Raw genomic sequence first — 20,909 nt, 5'->3', positions numbered from 1 at the left:
TGGAACATTTTACTTTCTTATAATTTATGTTAATAGATGTAGAGTGTATATACAATCTTCTCTGAAATCATTGCTTTTTCCAAAGGGGATTTTTTTTACTTTCAGTCAGGGAATATATTTATAAGAACAAAATAACTCAAAGTATAGGCAATTCTATATATCATTTTATTTTCTGTTATATTAGGTTGATTATATAAAGCTTTCATTTAGAGCGATGGGATGATGAAATTACAGAGGAGTGATTGGCTTTTGTTTTTTTTTCAAATGGTTCAAGTGGAGGGCTGCAAAAATGAATGTTTTTGGTAAAGTTCTTTGAGTACGTAGTATTTTTCATAGAATTCTGACAAATTAATTTAATAGAAAAGCCACAAGTCTCTTCACATGGGGGGCTATATTTTCAGGTAAAATGGAAGTTCTGCTTTTGCCATTATAAGCATCAGGATTCAGTAATCTGTTCCTCTTGTGGAATGAACACTTTCTACTTAAAGCTATCATGCACCTACTGTTTATTTACGCTGCATTAAACTGACAGCACGGCAATCAGAGGAAAAATATGACTTACTTTCCTGAAGTAAACACCAGTTTATAGGTTAGTGCATGTATTTGTATTCCTGTCGCCACTAAATAATGACTGTCTCCATTTTAATATCTACCTGTGGTGTTATCCAGGGCAGCTGGCTCTTCCCTGTTTAAAATGAGGAAAAAAGGAATGGGGGGGGTGAGAAGAAGAGAAAGTTTTGTTATCATTCCACTCCAAGAGGAACCTAATAGAAAAGTGATTCGGTATTCCTTTCTGTGGCATGCAGAAGCCAGTTTTAAAGACATAGCATTCAGTTTTACTTGGTGTATTTGAATTGCATCTCAAACAGGGAAAACAGAATTCCTTAACAGTATTTGTCTATCCAAGTCACTGAAATTGTATATTCAGGCAATGGCAGATTAAGGGCAGAAGCATTTTATTAATAACTGAAAGCACATATGTGTGTGTGATGAAAAATGTTCTGCAAATCTGTCACTATGCAATCAAGTGCATTTTTTAAACTTTGGTTGTCACAAAGTTGCTACTGATTCTAAAAAAAAAAAAAAAAAAAAAAAAAAGTAAAACAGTTTGATGGTTAAAGAGTAACTTCCAGTTCTTATTGCTTGTTTTACGGAAATTTTGCAACTTTATAAAAGTCTGTGTCAGAAAACGCTATTGATGTTACTTGTAATCTTGGACTAATGCATCTAAGTAGCTGGCTTTTGAACTGAAGATAGCTGCAGTCAGAATAGCCTACAGTTTGCAGAAAGCTTCCCTAAATTCTCCGTCGGAAGATTCCATTAATAACCTCTACCTGGGAGGCCCATTTTTTCCTCAGATTCTGAAATTATTATACTTAACATTAAGTTAGCTTGTATGTCAGTTTCCATGTGAGCAGCATCATGAACTCTCAACAGCCCTCATCACAACTTGTGTCACTTCAAAAAGGGTATACTATCATGTTCCCTTAAAAAATGCAGGTATTTTCCAACATTTGCCATCCTGTGGCATCTACGTTTACCACAGTTATCACCAACGCTTCATTACTTAATTGATGTCCATTTTGATGCTCTGCAAATGTCGACTTCCTAATGGTTTCTGCACTGCATTGCTCTCAGTAGGTGTAAGTCATGACAGAGATTAATTTTAAAGAGATTTACCGGTACTGATCTTGGTCATGTGTTCTGCTCTGGTCCTTGTGCCCTGCACCAGCTGTAATCTACTCAATCTGCGTAATCTGGTGCAGTGTAGTAGGAACGGCATAGTAATAGTAGAGTACAGGAGTAGAGCATAGTAACACACCTCAGGGACCATCTGAATTGTAAATATCTCCTTTTAAACTTGCTGGGCCTGACTTTCCTCCCATGCACACTGGTGTATCTCTGCCGAGGTTGGTAGACCTTCGTTTTTACAGTTCTTGTAAGGGATGAGCGTTAGGTGTTCAGACAGGCGGAGGGACACGCTACCACTCTGTTTATGCCAAGGTCACCTTTCAGCATTTATTTAGGACACCAGTACGCAGCGATCTCTTCGGAGCTCAATTTTCCTGTGAGACTGTGTGCATTTGTGTATGCTGGGATTAGGACAGGCTGTAAGGAGGCTCCCTTTCACCAGAGCCTGAGCTAGGTTCTCTGAGCTGTGGTAAGGCATCACTGAAAACAGGTCTCCACAGCTGTAGGTTCCCAGGAGTTAACTCTCGCCAGCTTGTGCTTTTCTGTCGTGAACTGCGGGTTGGATCGGCAAGAAGCATCTGCTCGCCTGCCGATGGACCTCAGTCACCCCAGCTGCACCTGGGCGCAGAACATCAGGATGGGCCACGTCTGTCTATCGGCTGTGTTGGCCTTGCGTAACTCCCAGCGACTATCTGCTCTATCTCTTTCCCTTGGCACAGTGTGACATGATATGACCTGAGGAGATGAGGGAGGTGCTTTAAACCTCGAGTGCATCTCATCTTCCCAGGATCCTGCTCTGACAGGATTTATTTGGCCAGCAGCAATCATTTGTGTGTCGTCCCACTTGCTGCTCACTAGAAGAAGTGGTGGTGCACTCAGATCGTGTATGCCTGGAGGATTGTCTCGTAATCTTTTCTGGTGTCTGGACTCTTGGTTCTGGTTGAGCCCTGACAAAAATGTGTGATCTTGGGTAAAAAACTGACCGCGCCACATTTGCAATCCTTAATGCCGTAACCCTGATTTTGAAAATACCTAGCACTCACAACTTCATATGAAAGAAAAGGAAGCTGCAGCACACAGTCCCTCTATAAATGCAGCCTCAATATGCCCCTGGCTTATTTATCCACATATAAAATTACTAATATATATATATATGTTTCATAGAACACCGAAGGATTAAATATTTCTTTATATTTGTAACTCAGTCCTAAAGCAGAAAGCATGGTACAGCACAAGTGCAAAGCATTGCTGCTCTAAACTCAAACCCACATGCAAAGGTACAGCAAAGATATTTCCTTTTCAGTTACTGCGCTTAGAATATATCTCTGTTTGTAACAGCCAAGTAATCAAAAACGTTTTCAATGAGCAGGAGAAAAATTCTAAATATCATACATGCCCTGTATTCCCAATTGCAATGCATTGAATAAAAGACAGACAGAGAGGAGGGGAGAGAGAGTCTGTGTGTGCACAAACTCACAGAAAGACCAAAGGCAAAAAACAAAGTGGAGAGAAATTGCAGAGTGAGTTTTAAAATGTTTATAATCAAAGATTAAATTAATATTTTTGTGGAGAGCCATATTAGAAAGATTTTTAAATCATTAACACGTCTCATCATAGGTGGGCCTCCTTGATAAATGTAAGAAGTCTCAAGAATAATTAAAGGCATCTTAAAACTTAAAAAATGACAGTTTTAGCTTCTAAGAGTTCATTGTAATATAATAATACTGTATGCTTTTTGGTGTTAGTTCTGCACTAGACATTTAATTACAGTCTTTGTGAGACATGTTATCTGTATAGTAACCAGTGCATAAAAAGAATGATATATAATTTTACATACAAGCTCTTGCTTGCCAGCTTTCTTTTTAAGATTATAGATTAAGATCTCCAATCCAGAATGTTCATGTCTTCAATGAAAACAACTTAATTTTACAGAATTTTGGGGAGGAATGGGGCACAATGTAATAGTGTTTCTTCTGCTACACTTCTTTTTGCAATAATACTGAAACTGGCTTTTAGCAGGGTTGTTGAGGTTTGGGTTTTTTTCTGTGCAAGGGCCCAAACTCAGTGCTTCTTTGCTTGTTCAAAGGATAGATTTTAGAATACCAAATGAAAAAAAACACGTTTAAGTTCTATATTGAGAAGTAAGATTAAAAAAATCTAAGAGTAGTTTGGTAGGTTATTCACATGTACAGCTTAGTGCTTAGAGGAAATTTGGAGCTTGCCATGTCACATATTGAATATTGTCAGAATCACATTCTGGATAATGTAAATTTATGGGGTTTGTAACTTGGTCCACACATTGCTGCGGAAAAGAGAGTACATTTGCAAGAAAGATCAGGTGCATAAAATAGAGGTTTTCTTTTGATACATTTGCAGATTCCTATAATTGTGCAGCTTGCGAGAAGTGCTCCTCCACATACTGAACTTCCCACAGTTCCCCGTGTTTTGCACTGCGGTCGTTGCAGGACGAGGCACAATGGAACCGCATCCAACCATTTCAGAGCAGAGATTTTCGATCGATCATATTTATGTCCTCTTGCGGGTTCTGGTTTTCACTTCTTAACTAGCAGTAGCGTGCAGGAATGGTACAACATTGGTGTTGAGCCCTTAGTTTCAGTATGCTTTGTAAGAAAATCTCACAGTAAAATCAATCAATCAAAATCAATCTCTGTCCCATTGACTGTATTTTATTGACTTTTTCTTTTTTTCTTTTCTTCACTTGACTCACTGAATACCATAACCTTTTGTCCATTCCTGAAGAATTTTTTAATGATATTTTTAAGATAAGGATGTAATAATTTCATAATAATATTTTTATATTCAAAACTTGTGATTCCACTGCTTACTTTATTGGAACTGCATGTCCTGTGAGAGACTGACTTCTGCATTGCCACTTAAAACGACAGTTAGGATACTCATAGATGTAGTTTTTATTTTCTAAGCATTCCAGAAGAATTTTATAGATACCGTGCAAGAAAATTGAACCAGTAGCATTTTTTTTGTATGTGTAGCATGATGACAGATATGCCTTAAGAAACATTATACTGTCTGATAAATTGCATTTCCAAGCTGTATTTCATATAGGTTCTGTCTCTTTAAAAATGCAGTCTCCTCTATTTGCCCTATTAATTGTTGATATGTTGCCATCCACGAGACAAAAATTAGAGCTGTAATTAAATAATCATGTGATGCTCCTTAGTGCCAGTGAGAGCAAACTCATTTTTCCAGGCCCTGATGGTCACTGATTATTGTATTACTACTGGCTTGCTTTATTTTTTTTTAATGGCTCTATATTGCTGGGTTACCTAACCACTGCCCTTCTTTTCAAAATTAAAGGAATTGAAGAACATTAAGTCACTTAATTGGCCAGTGGTCTACGGGGACACAAAGTCGTCATACCTTCTCTGCTTTTTGGTCACTCAGTTGGTTCTGCTGGGAGAACTACATCAGTGGTGTGGTTGCGTGCCATTTAATTTACACTGGTGTTTTGGCTGGGATGGATGCATATAGGGAATGCCAGGAGAATTACAAAAGGAGCAGGGTATTAAAATTCAGAAATGATTAAAATTGAAATAAAAGGATGCTGCTTCTTTGCCAGTACTCTGGCAGTCATAATGACACACACAGATTAGTTTCCACCTTCATCTTTTCCTTCTTTCTCATTTCCTCTTGTTTATTGTTGACACATTTTCCTTATGTCTCTGCTTCTCAGTGGTTTTTTTCACTGTTACATATTCCTACTTTTTCTCTTTCCTTAAGCATGGAGAAGCTTACTTAACCTTATTATAACAATAACAGAATAGGTTATTAATATTTAATATGCACATGATTAAAATTTCTCTCTTAAACATAGGTCAGCTCTATTATTAACTGACATGTTATTTTTCATTAAAAAAATTTTATTCTGCCCTTACGGTTTCTCAAACACCCTTTACTTTGGTGGTGATTTAACACATAATGTTTAGAAAACTCTGTTAGGCTAGTGAAAAAAAAGAACTTACCAGTCATGGATAATCAATTATGCATGAATTCAGATATAACAGATGGAAACTGGTGAGTTAAAGTTTCTCTTTAGCTTCGTGATTTTTTTGTTTTGTTTTTGTGACACCTGTCTCTTATGTATAGATAAACATCTAACATAGCATACTGCTTTTCAAGCATCTTTGTGTTTTTTTGCTTTTTGGGTTTGGGGTTTTTTGTTTCTTTTTGGTTTTGTTGGTGTGGCATAAACTCATTTTCCCCTGTTTATAACTTACTATTTTTAATTTGTTTGTCTGCTAGCATTTCTATACTGCCTTCCTTTTCTAGGGCTAAACTGTCCTATGATGAAGCCAGCATTTAATCTTCCAGTAAGTTACACAACATCGTTTAACCTTAGAATTGTGTCAGCATGATATTTTAAATTGTGTGAGTTCACTTCTGCCTTCAGCTGCTTATGGCCTATAGTGTTATGACATTAAAGCAACAGGGTAGACTGTGACTGTATATATATTCATATGTGCATATACACGCATTCTTGTGATTGTGATACTTAATATAGGCGTTCCCTCCAAAGGCATTAATTCAATTTCTTTCAATCATTTGACAACGAAGCAGATTGCTTTTTATTAAAAAGTTCAGTATGGACTGGGCATAATATTTCTTTTGGTCATGGAAAGATTTTCCCAGACCACAATCAAGCTAAAAATACAATAACCCTTTGTGATATGCCCACAGCATCAATCGGTTGGTATTAAGAAAAGCTAAATGTGTTTTCTTCCTCTTTTTACACAGGAATATTTAAAAGGGGTTTAAGCACAGGCTTAGGTGTGAGCTGACAGGTTTTTTTGTGTAGTTCATTCATGCCAGCGTGTTGAGGGATTCTTGTATTTGAAGGTGTCTCGTGTTTCAGAAACACAGGGGTAACTTGATTTGGACATTACTTTTCTATGACTGCGATCATTTGGAGCATATCTTCACCTGGCTCCACCCACCTTTGAAGCAGCACATTTTCCTATGTGGTGCAGAGAGATTTTCCATCTGTATACCTATAAAGAAAAATGAGTTGAGAGAACGCACCGCATCTTTTTCATGAGCAGAATATTTCAAAATTTCTCATGAGCATCTTATTAACATTTGTGAAGAAGAAAAAAAATCTAATACAGGAAGGAGTTTGTTGTGTAACCTGCCAGAAACAAATTATATAGAAGAGATCCTAAGGAAATGAACACAGATGCTGTGAAAATAATTAGTTTCGAATGTTATTTCTTCTTTCACAGCTGAAGCTCTGCTAGGTAACTTCATGTGCGTGCCTCAGTTTCTTCTTACTCAGCTATTCTTACGTTCATGTAAAATACAAACGTTCCCCCCCAGTTTTTGTGTTTAAAACAGGAACTAATTTTTACACACTTACTCAGGCATTCCCTTCTAGTGCTTGCATGAGTATAAATGAACTATCATAAATATTAACCTCATTTTGCCCTAAAAATATTGTAATCTAGCGGGTTCCCAACTGCTGTTCTCCATCTCAGTTTGTTTCCGTTAGAGCTACTTAGCAGGATATCTAGAAATGTAGTTGTTTTAGCAAATAGATACGTTAAATACTTGAATACATTTTCGTTAATCCCCCCTTGCCCCCCTTTTGGTTTTGGGTTTTTTTTTCCTGTTCTTTGTTTTTGTTGGTTGTTTTTTTTTTTTTAATATTGAACATTTATGGGGTACTTAGAGTAACATTTTGGAGTGACTTGTTTTTGCCTGGTGTTTGCATTTAAAGAAAGCATTCCCTGACGCATGTGTAAGTGACCTTCAAGGTTAGTGACATTGTATATGCTAAACCTTTTTTTATGTTAGTGCCTGTGTATTAACAGGTACTTCTTCCTGAAAAGAACTGTGAAAAACTCGTGCATTCAGTCTTCCTTATTGTGGAATCATCTGAGTTTGAGATTGGAACCAGCCCTAGAAGAAAAAGCAAATTCGGCCTAAACCACCAACTTTCAATTTGTTTTACACCAAAACCACACATTTTGCATGTATTTTATGTACAATGCATATTGACTTCTGTCAAGTTTGGCTGTAATTAGATGCACAGTGTTATTTAAAAGGTTTTGAACCTTAGAAAAAGTGTAGTAGAACCTGGGCAGAGTTCTGAGTTAACAGTGAAACTGGAAACAGGACATTTCATGTGGTTTTGGGTTTCATAATGAAAGTTTGACATAGTTCAAGTCATCAATCAGTTCTAACCATTTCCTCAGACTAGAATTCTTCCATGTTTTCAATTTTTATCAGTAGATTTTTTTCATACTATCAAGTAAAAGAAAAAGGTGGTTGTCCCCGTTGATTAGGTATTTCTATGTAACAAGTCACTGTGGTTTCAGCTTGACAGCATGAGCATCTAAGCTCTAGCTAATAATGCTTGAATAATCCTCTGTAGTGCTAACCACAGGGGTTCGGACTGTTTTCTACCATAATGGACAGCTTTGCTTGGGCTGTGTGAAATTCATCCTCACCCAGAACTGCTGGATGAAACTTCCGTATTCCTAAAAGCATCCTTTTTTTTTTTTTTTCTTGACCGGGAAAGAAATGCAGTTGTTGGATGTGATGGAAGAGGATTTGGGAAAGGAAAGAGAAGCGGAATTAGTCAACAAGGTTGCAACCACTTTAGAGATAACTTGGTGTAACATTGCTTTTAACAAGTTAAAAAAAATGAAACTACAGATTTATGTGTCTGGGGATCATGGCTCACATGCTATTCAATTAATAGAGTTTCTATTCAGACACATTGCTAAAATAACTGCTTATCACTAACTCTTCCTTTAGGTAACAATTGTATGTCCATTTCATGACTAGGAGTTACCTAGCACTGTAGCGATCAGGGGTTTAACAGGAACCATTCTTTTTTTCACCTCCCCCATGTCCCATGTCCAGTGTTCCACATTAAACATCTTCACACGATAGGCCTAAAAATTATACCTCTGGGGAGAAAGCCGTGAAATTAGTGAGCTGCTGAACATACACTTATGACACAGGTAACTTGGCTCATCCTAAAATGCCACTTTCCTCCTTTCTTCCAGCTGCCTAATTGCATTAAATATTATTATATAAAGTTCTATTGCGTTTTCTTTATTTGGTCTTTTTTGTGGAAGCAGTTGGCTGTAGCTACCACATGGAAATTACAAGCATGACTCATCAAGGATCTAGTCTGCTGTTATGGATGGAAGAGGATACAGTCCACAAAACACTTTTTTGGAAGTTGAAGCTTTTTATTTGAAGTAGTTCTGAAATCCATAGTCGTCAAAAATATTGGTTTATATTAAATAATGTGTAGATAATGTTTGTGGAAGTTGCAATGCATGTTCATTTAGGAAGTGAATTCAGAGTGTTCACGTACCAGGCAGAGCCTGTGCAGCTAAGTACAGAGTAAAATTTATGTGATTAACCATTAATATTCATTGGTGTGGTCTTTTGTGGGAAAGTGGACACCTGTCTATTAGAATTTCAACCAGCTAGGATTTCTCATGGCAGCCAGAGATGAAAGACTCTCTATTCTCATTAGCAGTCATGTTCACCCTTCACTTCATCGTGCCAAACAGTTTTGTTGAGTTTTACTTCATATTTTTCTTCCAGCATTTTGCCGCTCCGTGACTCATTTGGCACGAAGGGGCAAACTGAAATGGCTGTTGGGGCCATATCAGCAAATGTATGTATTTCCTTCGGTTGTACAAGCATCTTAGTCAAAATAGACATAGAGCTATGAAAGGGACTTGTGTAAAATGGTGCAGTGGTTTGCTAAAAGTAACTTGTTTTATCCAAAACCACATTTTGCATATTCTGATTCAACTCTATTTTTAAAAAGATTCCATGATTGAAATACACTGCAGAAAACGTTTGCAGGAGTAAACGAGCCTCGTCACAGAGGCAATCAATAGGGAGATGTCTGTTTGTATATGATTTTACATATCTGCAAGCTAGCTGAGACATCCAACTACAAAATGCTGCACCATGGGACACTGTGTAGGTACCTGATACTTTCCAAGGGATTTGGGGTCTGTAAACTAATGAATGCACTACATGTAGCCATATATGTAGGTTTTTCACCTCTGACGAATATGGTAAGGATAATTTACTTCACTTCATAAGCAATTAAGTGCAGTTCAATACAGCTGACTATCGTAAGTTAAATATTCATTTTACGTAACTGTTTCAGGACATCGTGTGTGAGAGAACACAAACGAGCAGAAATTGCTCATGCAAAATGTGAGAGGGGACGACAGCTTGTGTGCGATGCCTTTCAGTGCTATGAATTTCATTTCATAGCACTTTTGCTTTTTGACAGGCATCCTATCCAGGCTAGGGCAGGTTGCAGTCAAAAAAATCTAGGTTGGTATGCAACTTTTGAGTTCAGCGTGGGGGATGTCACAGAATGCTGCAGTTCGCATCAGTGTGCATCGGATTCTCGGGTCGTACATAGGCTGAGATTGCCATAGGCAGGTTGGTCACAGGGTTTGAGTGGTGTGAGGCAACTATTGTTCAGGGAAAAATGGAGGGGAAGTCAGTCAGAGGCGAATGAAAAACAACTTCAGAGGTGCAGAACTTGTAGGGCCAGGGGACTGCATCCGCACTGCAGCGGTGACTACGCTGAGGCTTGCGCAGTAGGGTGCATGCCCCTTCACACACACTTCTGTCTAACCCATGTGGCAATTAGGCGCAAGCCCATCGGGAAGCCATCCACCTTTTAGCCGTAGGTGTTTACCTTCAGGAAGCCGTGGGTTGGTATTTTCATTGCTTTGCTGTCCAGCAGTTACCATTAGCCATAAACGTGCACGCATCGCCCCTCGCAGTGGGGAAAATGCATTCAAATCCCCACTGAAGTGAGTTTCCCAGCAGTCCTGCTGCCGCTGCACAGCTCTGCATCCCCTCCAGCATGGGCTGGTGCTTACAAGTTGCCCGAATGGCCACAGAGTTGTCAGAAGTACGTATGTATAAAACCCAATCAGCCTGATCTCCCCCAAGAAATCTGATAAAAGAGAATACACAGCCATGCTGGTTTTGCTTTGCTGCCAGGTCATTTCTGTTTGCATTGCACAAAAGCCAAGCCTCAAGATTTGGGCCCGTATTTCCTAATTTATTTTGAACAAGAAAAGATTGGAATAGAGACCTTAGGAAGCACCGAGGCGGCCGGCCTGCCACACTGGAGAATTTGTTTTGTTTTTCAGCTACTGAGACTGCTACTCAGGAGTTAATTCACCAGGGGGTTGAAAAAACACAGTCCAACTTTTTAAGTATTTGTCTTATTTCAACACAACCTGGTGCAAAATGCATGTTCGTATCATAAACACAGTGCAACAACTTTATTAAGGATTAATAAGCTTTATTAAGCGTATATTTGTCTGCTGTATGTTGACTAGAAGCTATGAAAAATGTGATGTTACTATTGCTGCGTGTTTAAATGATTGCCTGCGTATGTATCCATGACAATATCTATTCATCTTCTGTTCTTTATATATGTTTTTATTATAAATCTCTTTATTCTAGTGGAACATTTTAATATCAAAGTTGACACAGTGAAGTGCAAATTGGAATAGGACAAATGTAAAACCAGATATCTGTATCTTGAATTGATTCCAAGTAGTTTGGTATTGATAAGAGATATCTGATGGTTGTCTATACGTCAAGACGTAGCAGCCTTCAGTAATTCATACTTTCTAGTCAAAGCAAGGGTTCCACGCTGAGCTTTCCAAGTCTGTAGTAAATACTTTGCCAGGCATAAGTGATATATGGGAATTAGATTAATCCATGTTGTAGGGAGTTTATAGGGTTTAGTACATACATGCAGTTTCAAGAAGAGAGTTATATTCCATTATCATTTATCTCAAGCATAGGAAGCATATGCATGATTATATAATTAACAGAATATTTGTTTGTCAGTGTTTGGTTAGTGTGCGTAATAATATCATTATTAGGCCTTCTGTGCTCCTGTATTATCAGATTGTTATCTCCCTGCTCCTTTAATTCACTGTCTCTGCTTTTTAGATTAATCACTTTGTTTTAATCTGGACATTTTAAGGGCTTTTTTTGACCATGAAGGGAATGGTTTATGAACACCAAAGCGAGTTATTTTAGAACAGATTTTAATCTTTTGTTGTTGTTGTTCTGGTTTTTTTTGTTATTGCCATACCCTGTAATCGCGGGTGGTTTAGTCCCAAATCTTGTTCCAAATCATATTTCTAAATATCTGCTCTAATTCTAATCAGCTCTGCATTTCTCAAATTATCTTGAACGTCCTTTTCTCCCATCACACTGCAGGCAGCATACTGCCAGCTGAAACGCTCACCCTTCACGAGTCTCTTTAGTGGTCAGCCTTGCTCACTGCTCAGGTTCACTGTGTCACCCTTTCCAGAGAAGGACGGCAAGGGATACAATGTTGGTGTTTTCCATTGTGCCCGCAAAGTTTGAATTCAAGTAATTTAACACCGTTTTTCCTCCAAGTATTCGAACGTATTGGGAAATAATAATTCTCTCTTTTTCCGCGCGCACCCCCCACCCCCCCTTTAGAGGGACTGAATAATAATCAGTCTTGTTGGAAAAAAGATTGGTTTCTAAATAAACAACCCACCAGACAGTTATCCCTTCATCATATGTTATGGAAGATGTCATCTACATTTTCCCTTGTTTTTCTTTGTGAAACATGTTTCTTGGTTGGTTTTCTTTTTTCCTTCTCCTCACTCTCGGTAACAGTATTAGTAACCTTTCTCAGGACATGCCACCCAGGCACAACTTTTCACGTTTCCTCTGTGCGCCACCTCCACTTGCTCCGCTGTGAATAATAGCATTATGTAACACATTCATTTTCAAGCGCCGCATTTCTTTGCTTCTGAGATTATAATCTATTTTGTGCATTGCTGAATATGATAAATATTTCATGTATTTCACCCTATTACCATTTTCTGTTTCCTGCATGCCCTGTACGCTGTTTGTGCTCGTTTTGGTAAACGTCAGCTTGTTTCTTTACCTAGTCTCAATGCAATCCTCTTCTTTTATAGTAATATGCGATGATTTTGCTCTTCATAGATTTATTGATTCACCTTTTCTTTGTTCAGAGGCCATGCTGTTTTGTGTATTAAAGAACCAGTATTAGCCTCCTCACTTGCCTACTCTTGCTGCTGCTTCAAGTTTGTGTGTGCAGTTCGGTATGGGGGGTGTGCGTGTATTTGGGTTTTGTTGGTGGTTTGTTTGTTTTTTTAAAAAGTTACTATCCCAAATATTTTCGTTACCTATCTGTGCAATAATTCACGTTTCCTTTGGTCGCTGACGCAACTTTCCTTTTCGACGTAGCATATTCAAACACTGTTCATTTTATCAATAAAGAAGTTTAATTTTTTGCTTATCTCGTAGCTTGTACAAACTTGTTGCTTTCAAGTTTGTCTAGTTGGGTTACTTTCCCCCCCCCCCCCCCCAAGTGCATGACGGGAAAAAGTCATGTCTGTCTGGCACTTATTTATTCTGTCAATACGTTTGCACCTTCCAGCGTTCCCCTTCCAGAGGCGGCTGTCGGTCCCGCTCCGCAGAGGCGACACGGGGGCCGCTCCGTAGCGTCCCGCGGCGCGGCGGCCCGCAGCACCTCACCGCAGGAGCACGGAGCGACTTACTGCGCCCACCGCGGGGTGCGCGGCCGCACGACGTGGCCAGCCCCGGCGCCCCCCGCCTCACCCCGCCGGGGCTGGCGGCCGGTGCCCTGCGCGGAACGGGGGCTGCGCCTCCCGGCCCCCGCCGCCGCCCGGCAGCGCGCCCTGTGCTGCGCCTTCCCCTCCGCGCTGCCAGGGGCGGGCGGCCCTCGCCCCCCAGGCGGCCCGGGGCTGCCCCCGCGGCGCGCCGCGCCCCCACCTGCGGCAGCGCGGGGCCGAGCGGCCCGGGCCCCCCCGCCGGCCCCGGCGCGGACACCGGCCGGGCAACGCGCCGCCTCCGCCGTGCACCTGCCCGCCGCGGCGCGGCCCGCGCAGTCTCTGCGCCGAGGGGCGGGGGTTGCGCGGGCGCGGCGCGCTCGGCGCGCCGGCAGGATATTGTTCAGCCTTCACCCCCGCCCCTCCTCCTCCCCCCCCTCCCCCTTTCCCCTCGCCACCCCCCCCGGTCCCCCTCACTCCGCGCTGCCGCCGGCTCGCCCCCTCCGCCGCAGGCCCCATCTGCCATGTGCGTGCGTGCGCGCAGGGGGCGCGCGGCCGGCGCGGGGCGCGCGGGGCGGCGGGCATTGTGCGCGGCGCAGCCAGGGCCGCCTCACCCGCACCCAGCTGGCTGCAAATTCGTGCGCGCCCGGAAGCCGCACGCCCTCTTCCCCCGGCCCCCCCCGCGCACCTACCGGCGGCGGCCGCCCCCCCGGCCCGGCGCCCCCTCCCCGCGCCTTCTTGCGGTCCCCCTTGCCACCTCTCCTCTCCCGACCCCCCCGCTTCCCACCCCCCCCCCCGCCGCCGACCTCCCCTCCCCCCCCCGCCTCTCTCCTTCACCACCACCTCCTCCTCCTCCTCCTCCTCCTCCTCCACTGCCACTTTCTCTCTCTCTCCCAGGACGCGTCGGATGATCCGGGGCCGCCGGGGAAGGGCTCCGGGCAGCAGCAGGGAGGCTGCGTCCTCCTCCCGTCTCGGGCTGTAAAAAAAAAAAAAAAAAAAAAAAAAAAAAAGCCGGTGGCCTCGGTGTTATTTTGTATTAAAATGAGGAGGAGGAAGAAGAAGCAGCGGCAGCGGCAGCAGCGGCAGCGAGCGGTAGCGGAGAGGAGGAGAGGAGGCTGTGAGCAGGGGACGGCGGCGGCAGCAGCAGGAGGAGGAGGAGTAGTGATGAGTCAAGTAATAATTTAATGGGGACAGAAACAGAGAGAGAGGGAGAGAGCGAGAGGAGGGGGGGAGAGAGCAGAGCAAGGCAGCTCCGTCCGGGGACACACACACGCACACACACACACACACACACACACACACACGTATATCCATGTAACATCCAGCAACAACCACCAAACCGGCCTAAATAACAACCATACTCGGCCAGCCAGGGGAAACGAGAATTAAAAAAAAAAAAAAAAAAAGACAAAAAAACAAAGCCTACCATTATTATTCTTTTTCAATTATTATTGGGTTTTTGCTGGCTTGGTTTTTGTTGTTGTTGGCTTTTTGCAACCTTTCTATTTTGTATTTTTTACCCCTTCTTGTGAGCAACTCTTCTCGGAGTTCCCAGATTTTCCTTTTTTTTTTTTTTTTTTTTTTTTTTTTTTTTTCTTCTTTGCAGAAGCAGAACCAGTTTTTTGTGTTTTGGTGGGTTTTTTTATTTGTTTGGGTTTTTTTGTTTTTGAATAGAGAGGTTTGGGATATTTTTTTTTTTTTTTAATTATAATTTCTCCCGGTTTTGGACTCGGAGGGAGTGAAACCTCGTCACTTTTTGTAGTGGTGGTGCTGTGCCTTGTTGTGTGTGTTTCCTTCCTCCCCTCTGTTCTTTTTCTCTCTCCCCTCCTCTCTCGCTCCCTTTCTCCCCCCTCACTCGCACAACAGCCCCCGGTAAATGAGAGGAGACAGGTCCTCTCTGCCTTTTTTTCCCCCCCTCCCCCCCCCCCCCCCCTCCCCGGACCGCAAAGGCGAGATTAAAAGTGGCATTTTAGTGCCTTTTCCTGCAGTTTTCTCTGCACTTTTTTTTTTTTTTTTTTTTTTTTTTAATCTTCAGTAGCGATCTCTGGGGCTGAGGTTTCCGCAGAAAGTTTGGGGGCTGTTACGGTGTGTATTTTTGCGGAGGGGGAGGGGAGCGGGCGCCTTCTGTGTGTGCAGCTCCTCTGGGTGCCTATTGGAGAATAATAGTGTAAGTGACAACCTAGAAGTAGACTTTCTGCTCTTCACACTGGATAGAAAAGCTGCCTTTTTTTTTTATTTTTATTTTTTTTTTCTTAATACCCCCCTTTCTCACTTGCTTTTGTACGCATTGGTTTTATTTTTGAAAGGATAGCTAGACTTAATTCACCCTCCACCTCCATTTAAACCTGCTACTTTATTTTATTATTATTATTTATTATTGTTATGAATTCCTTGTTTTGAGCGTTACACTTGTCTGATCAATTTGATCTTCAGCTCCTTCCGTTGCTAAACCTCGAAAACTGGCTTTCTCAAAAGACATTTAATCTGTATTTTTTGTCCATTGCCGGTTTTGCTCATGGCTACTCTGTTTCTCGCTATCTATTTTTGCCCCTCCCCGCCTAGAGGAAAATAGCAACAAGAAAAAAAAGAAAAAAATAAGGGAATATTAGGGGAAGTAGTCCTCAGGTCTGCTGCCCCCCCTCTCCCCCCCTCCAAAAAGGGGGGGACCTAGAAAACATCAGTCTTGAACTTCTTCCTCTTCAAGAACCCGGGCTGCAAAGGAAACCTCCTTTGTTTTTGTTATTTATATGCTGTCAAGTTTTGAAGTGGTGAGTTTCGGGTCGGTTTTGCTAATTTCACTCAGAAAACTGCAGTGTTTCTGTTTCTAGATAAGTACTTTGCTTCTTTGTCTCTTTAAAAGGTCACAGGGAAAGCTTGGCCTGGATTGTGAGAGCCATATGGAACGGATAAGTGCGGAGCCTCTCTCAAATGTGATTATGGGTTTTTATGGGGGAGGGAGGGAGGGAAGAGGAGGGGAAAGGCATGGGGAGGGGGCTGATTCAGGAGGAGAGAAAGAAATAATATAATACCGGTGGCGTTACGTCGCGACAAAAGGAGATACCGCACCGACTCTCATTCAGAAATTGCGCGGTGTGCCCGTACGTGTGTACGCTGTCTCTGGGAAACTGTGCCTTGAAATTGTGCTCTTCTCTCAATGCCTGTGATGAAAACTTGTAGTTGTGAGAGATGCCTAAACGCGAAACCCAGGGAAACTCTTGGCCTGGAACCGGCGGAGGTGATAGTTCCTCTCTGCAACCCTCTCCCTGGGCAGGCCACGCTGGTTGTTGCTCATCACTATTCCAAACTGAGGTTTCAGTGAACTTTAGCCTTGGGCATGGAGTTTAAATGAGTAAATTAGGTGTTTTATGTGCATGTAATTTTGCTTTGTAACATAAAGCTTTTTACAAGATGACTAAGCGGTGAAAGGATGCCGATGGGTGGGTATTCTCAGGCCAAGCAAAAATGACCCATTTGATGTTTTGGTTGTAGTCAGTGCATTAACTTAACTGCGTTCTATCACTTTTATTCACTGTACATGATGTAGTGCGATTCTGACTCATGATGACTAGATACTTTTTGTAGCAAAGAATCTCAGTGCCTTAGAGTACTTCTGAAGTTGCCAAAAGTGACAAGGATTTTCTTGTTTGAGGCATTTTTGTTTGGTTTGGTTTTACTCTTCCCCCCGCTCCCCCTTTTTTCCTCTTTTTGTTAACATTCTTATTCTTGAGAGAGACCAGTCTCGGAAAAGCAGCTTTATAGCGTGTTAGCATCATCAGAAACATCGGAAGATGTTAATGATTTGAATCTGCAATTCTTTGCTTAGGCTGCAGTTAACACACTAAACAACGAAAAAAAAAATCTTTTCGAAAAGTGGCTAAAATAGGCACGTTTACTGTTAATGAGACACACAACCTAAAACAGGTGGGATCAAGATGAATGGTAAACCTTAGCCTGTCACCTTACAGCATAAGGGAAAATGATTTTCTGAACTTCAGCTATTCAGTGGCATTCTTGAGGTTGCTTGTAAATGTTCGGATTAATATATTACCTCTTTCTTCACCATATCGGGGAAAAGCAGCATGATTTTCAAACAAGAAAAAAATAGTTTACAGAATTGTCATTGGCATATATACCGATGACAGAGAAATATATTAAAAAAAATCCTAAGATGTGTAGGCTTTAATAGCTTTGCTATGAAATGTCAGAAAATGTATTGAATTACTAGGCAACTGAAAGAAAGTAGCAATTAGCAGATTCACACCAGTCTTTCTAAATGTGACTTCCCCAGTATTAGTATTTTTACTTGCTAATGTAAATATTAGTTCATAAACTTATGTCTAGTCACCTGTCCTTAGTCATTATATTATATACATAACATAATTACCAGTGTAGTCACACCTTTCGCAGTTAGAGAAAGTAGGGTGAAACACCTAACAATCACAACAGTATTGAGGAATGAAATCATAACCAGAAAGACGTCTCAGTTCTCAGCAACAGATTTTATTTTTTTTTTGGGGGGTGGTGGTGGTGGTGTTTGTTTGTTTGGGTTTTTTAGTATAATTAGCAAAACAGATTCTGATGAGAGACAAAAATCCTCTAAACTTAATCCATTACGTTCTAGGCTTGGGAGATTTTTAGTGATTTAACTGGAATCGTTATTCGTGGACGGAGGTTTAAAAAGTTTATAAAAAGGGTAATATAAGCATGCTAACATATAGCTTTCCTTAATTTGCTATTGAAAATACTGCTGGGTTTTGGTTTCAAATAGCTGTGCCAACACGTAAGCTATCATCCCCCAGGTTTGGTTGGTATTTTTTTTTTAAATATATTTAAGGGCTTCAAAAGTGCTGTAGAAATTGTGGGGTTTTTCCCAGCATTATGTTTTGTGAGATGCTCTCTGCTCTTCTCAATTATTTTTTTTAATTCAATAAATTACTCCATTTAACACTTAAAGCTTAACATCTGAAAAATTTCATAGACATATTTTGAACTTTGCAAAGTTGATAAACTCTTCGTATAGCATTGGTTAGGAAACTCAAAAGCAACCATATCCCGCCACTGGTTTCCGAAGTTAAATTATCCTCTAACTTCTATTTTTAAGGGGGGGGGGGGGGGGGGGGGGAAGGAATTGTAAATGAACAATTTCCTACATCTCTGATAAATCTGTTGCTCCCTCAACTAAAGTTTTAACAGTCTCTCTATTGTTGTGCATCCATTTTTTTTTAATCAAATAGATTGAGAAATATCTCACTAGAATCTTTTTCTTTCTCTCTCTTCCTCTTAACATATTAAAAACACCCGGGATTAATAACAGACCTTTCTGTGAGATTTGTAACAATAGCTGTGTTGGAGCACATACCTTGACAATCATCATTGTTTAGATGAGTCTTAGTCTCTCTCAGATTTAATAGAATATCTCTGAAGATTATTTTTTTTTTGAAGGGTACTCTGGTTGGCTTTTAAGAAATAATTCCACCCGATTATGATGCGATCTCTCTGTAAACTGGGGTATGAGGTCATTTTTGGAGAGTAAGTTTGTTTCTTTTAAAAAAGGCATCTTCTTTCCAGTTAAAATAGTTATTTATTCTTCTTTGTGAGCTTATGATACATATATATCTCTGTACATGTGCAGGCTGTATACGTATACATATGCGCACACGTGTACAACATATATTTTTTTTTTTTTTTGAATCATGGCAGGTGATCTTTAGAGGCGGGACTGAGTATGGATCATTTGAACGAGGCAACTCAGGGGAAAGAACATTCAGAAATGTCTAACAATGTAAGCGATCCGAAGGGTCCACCAGCCAAAATTGCGCGCTTGGAACAGAATGGGAGCCCATTAGGAAGAGGAAGACTTGGAAGTACAGGAACTAAAATGCAAGGAGTGCCTTTAAAACACTCTGGACACCTGATGAAAACTAATATTAGAAAAGGTAACACTTTTGATAATTCTGCATTGGAGAAATATGGATGATAATATTTTTTGGGGAAAGCATACTTTTGCAGACTCTACTTCATTTATATTTCAGGATTAAATCTCCATTCTAAAATACTATATATTCCCAACTCTGATATAAATCACATTTGGGAAATGTAAGCTTCATGCTTGGGTGGAGCATCTTGCTTTACAGGGTGGAGTCTGATTTTTGTTAAGGTAAAGGCTAGCTGCCCTGATTAAAGCAAATTCCTACATTGAAATAGAAGTAATGTAATGCATTAATTCTTTGAGTAGGTGTTGGGCTAGGAAACGCAAAAATATCTAAGAGTAAATACCGAACCCCCAAAACAAATTTTGCCTTCCCTCTTAATGATGGTCCAAGCTTGGAAGGGCAGCAGTATTTCCATAACAGTTGCAAGTTGGTTTAAAGGAGGGAGTGTAAATCTTTAGGTATCACATTGGAAAAGTCATTTATGATGTCAATCTTTGCAGTTTATTTTCTTAAGTACAATTCATTATTGAACAATGAACAACTTGGGTGTCATATTTTTCAGTGGCTGGTTTGCTGTAATTAGACATTTACACAAGGAAAAGGCACATTTAGAATCATTGATGTTTATATATGGATGGCTTTTGTTTGCACTGAAAATACTTTTAATGGACGATTATCTATAAATTTTGCTTCTCAAAATGTGTAAGTCTTTTTGACCATGTCCTGCAGGCTTGCTAATTTAAATCAAAATACGCTGCAAGTAATTTGGCATTTGTTTTAAAACAGCCTCTACTTTCCTTAGTATAATCGGTGTATGTTTATAGTCCAGATTTTTCTTGCATTTGCTAAGCAAAGTGCAAAATGCAACCAAGACTATTAAATGCACAAAGTTAGAAGGCAGTGGAATTTCATTGTGTCTGATGCATAACATTTATCGTACAATCATTTATTTTTTCCTTGGTTTGGTGAAAACAAAGAATATATTGATCCTGAAATGAACAGACACAGCAGTCCGTATTGTTAGATCTTTATCTATTAAAAATGGAAAAACAGCACTTCAGCAAATTCTTTGGCCTCTGCTCATGATTACCCTATTTATTGATTGTTTGCCAAGAATGTATGCATCTTAAGAAAGCCAGGGTAAGAGCATTAAAAATATAATTTATTATGGCTTTTCAAGCAGAGTGCATTAACATTGTACAGTGAAGCAGTGGGGCTATATAAAAAGGACTTTCTGACGCCTGCAAACATATAAGTTCCATAAATTCCTAAATAGGAGATTTCAGCTGTCTCTGGTATTATGTGATATTTGCACAGCAAACTTTAATGCCAGGACAGTTTTAGACAAGGATTCTACAGACTTCACCGCTCCTTATGGCAGACGTGCTGTTTACACAGACTCGTAAACCTTCAGCAAAAGCTCTAACACTGCCTTCAGGTTTAAATCATTCTGTATTTTTAGCAGCAAGCACTGACCAATGCTCTCCCCTTTAATACTAGAAGGTTATGAAGTTGCTGCACTTGGAAGTCTTGCCAAGTACTAGCAGGAGTGATCAGCCAGCTGAGATTGTGCTCTCCTGTATAACATTTTTCACATTAACAGAAGGACACTAGTGACAGTTTGCTAAAAGATTTAGTGGCTTGATTT

The 20,909-nt window shown here is 40.6% G+C and overlaps 1 protein-coding gene across 7 annotated transcripts in view; it reads left to right on the top strand.

Annotated features, from left to right (window-relative positions):
• The window catches only part of SATB1 (SATB homeobox 1), a 93,961-nt gene that overhangs the window by 3,141 nt on the left and 69,911 nt on the right, over positions 1-20,909 (top strand). For 4 of the 7 annotated variants that reach the window (XM_056335325.1, XM_056335316.1, XM_056335321.1 and 1 more), the window contains exon 2: positions 19,029-19,264. In XM_056335325.1, the coding sequence (XP_056191300.1) occupies positions 19,054-19,264 (211 nt within the window). In that variant the 5' untranslated portion in view covers positions 19,029-19,053. Of the gene's footprint in view, positions 1-15,617; positions 16,097-16,188; positions 16,259-19,028; positions 19,265-20,909 lie in introns of those variants that run through there. The other 3 variants (XM_056335319.1, XM_056335317.1, XM_056335323.1) reach the window with 3 other exon arrangements.

Source organism: Falco biarmicus, chromosome 4 (genome assembly GCF_023638135.1).
Source record: "Falco biarmicus isolate bFalBia1 chromosome 4, bFalBia1.pri, whole genome shotgun sequence".
NCBI classification, from domain to species: domain Eukaryota; kingdom Metazoa; phylum Chordata; class Aves; order Falconiformes; family Falconidae; genus Falco; species Falco biarmicus.
This window is presented reverse-complemented; position numbering and strand designations above follow the sequence as displayed.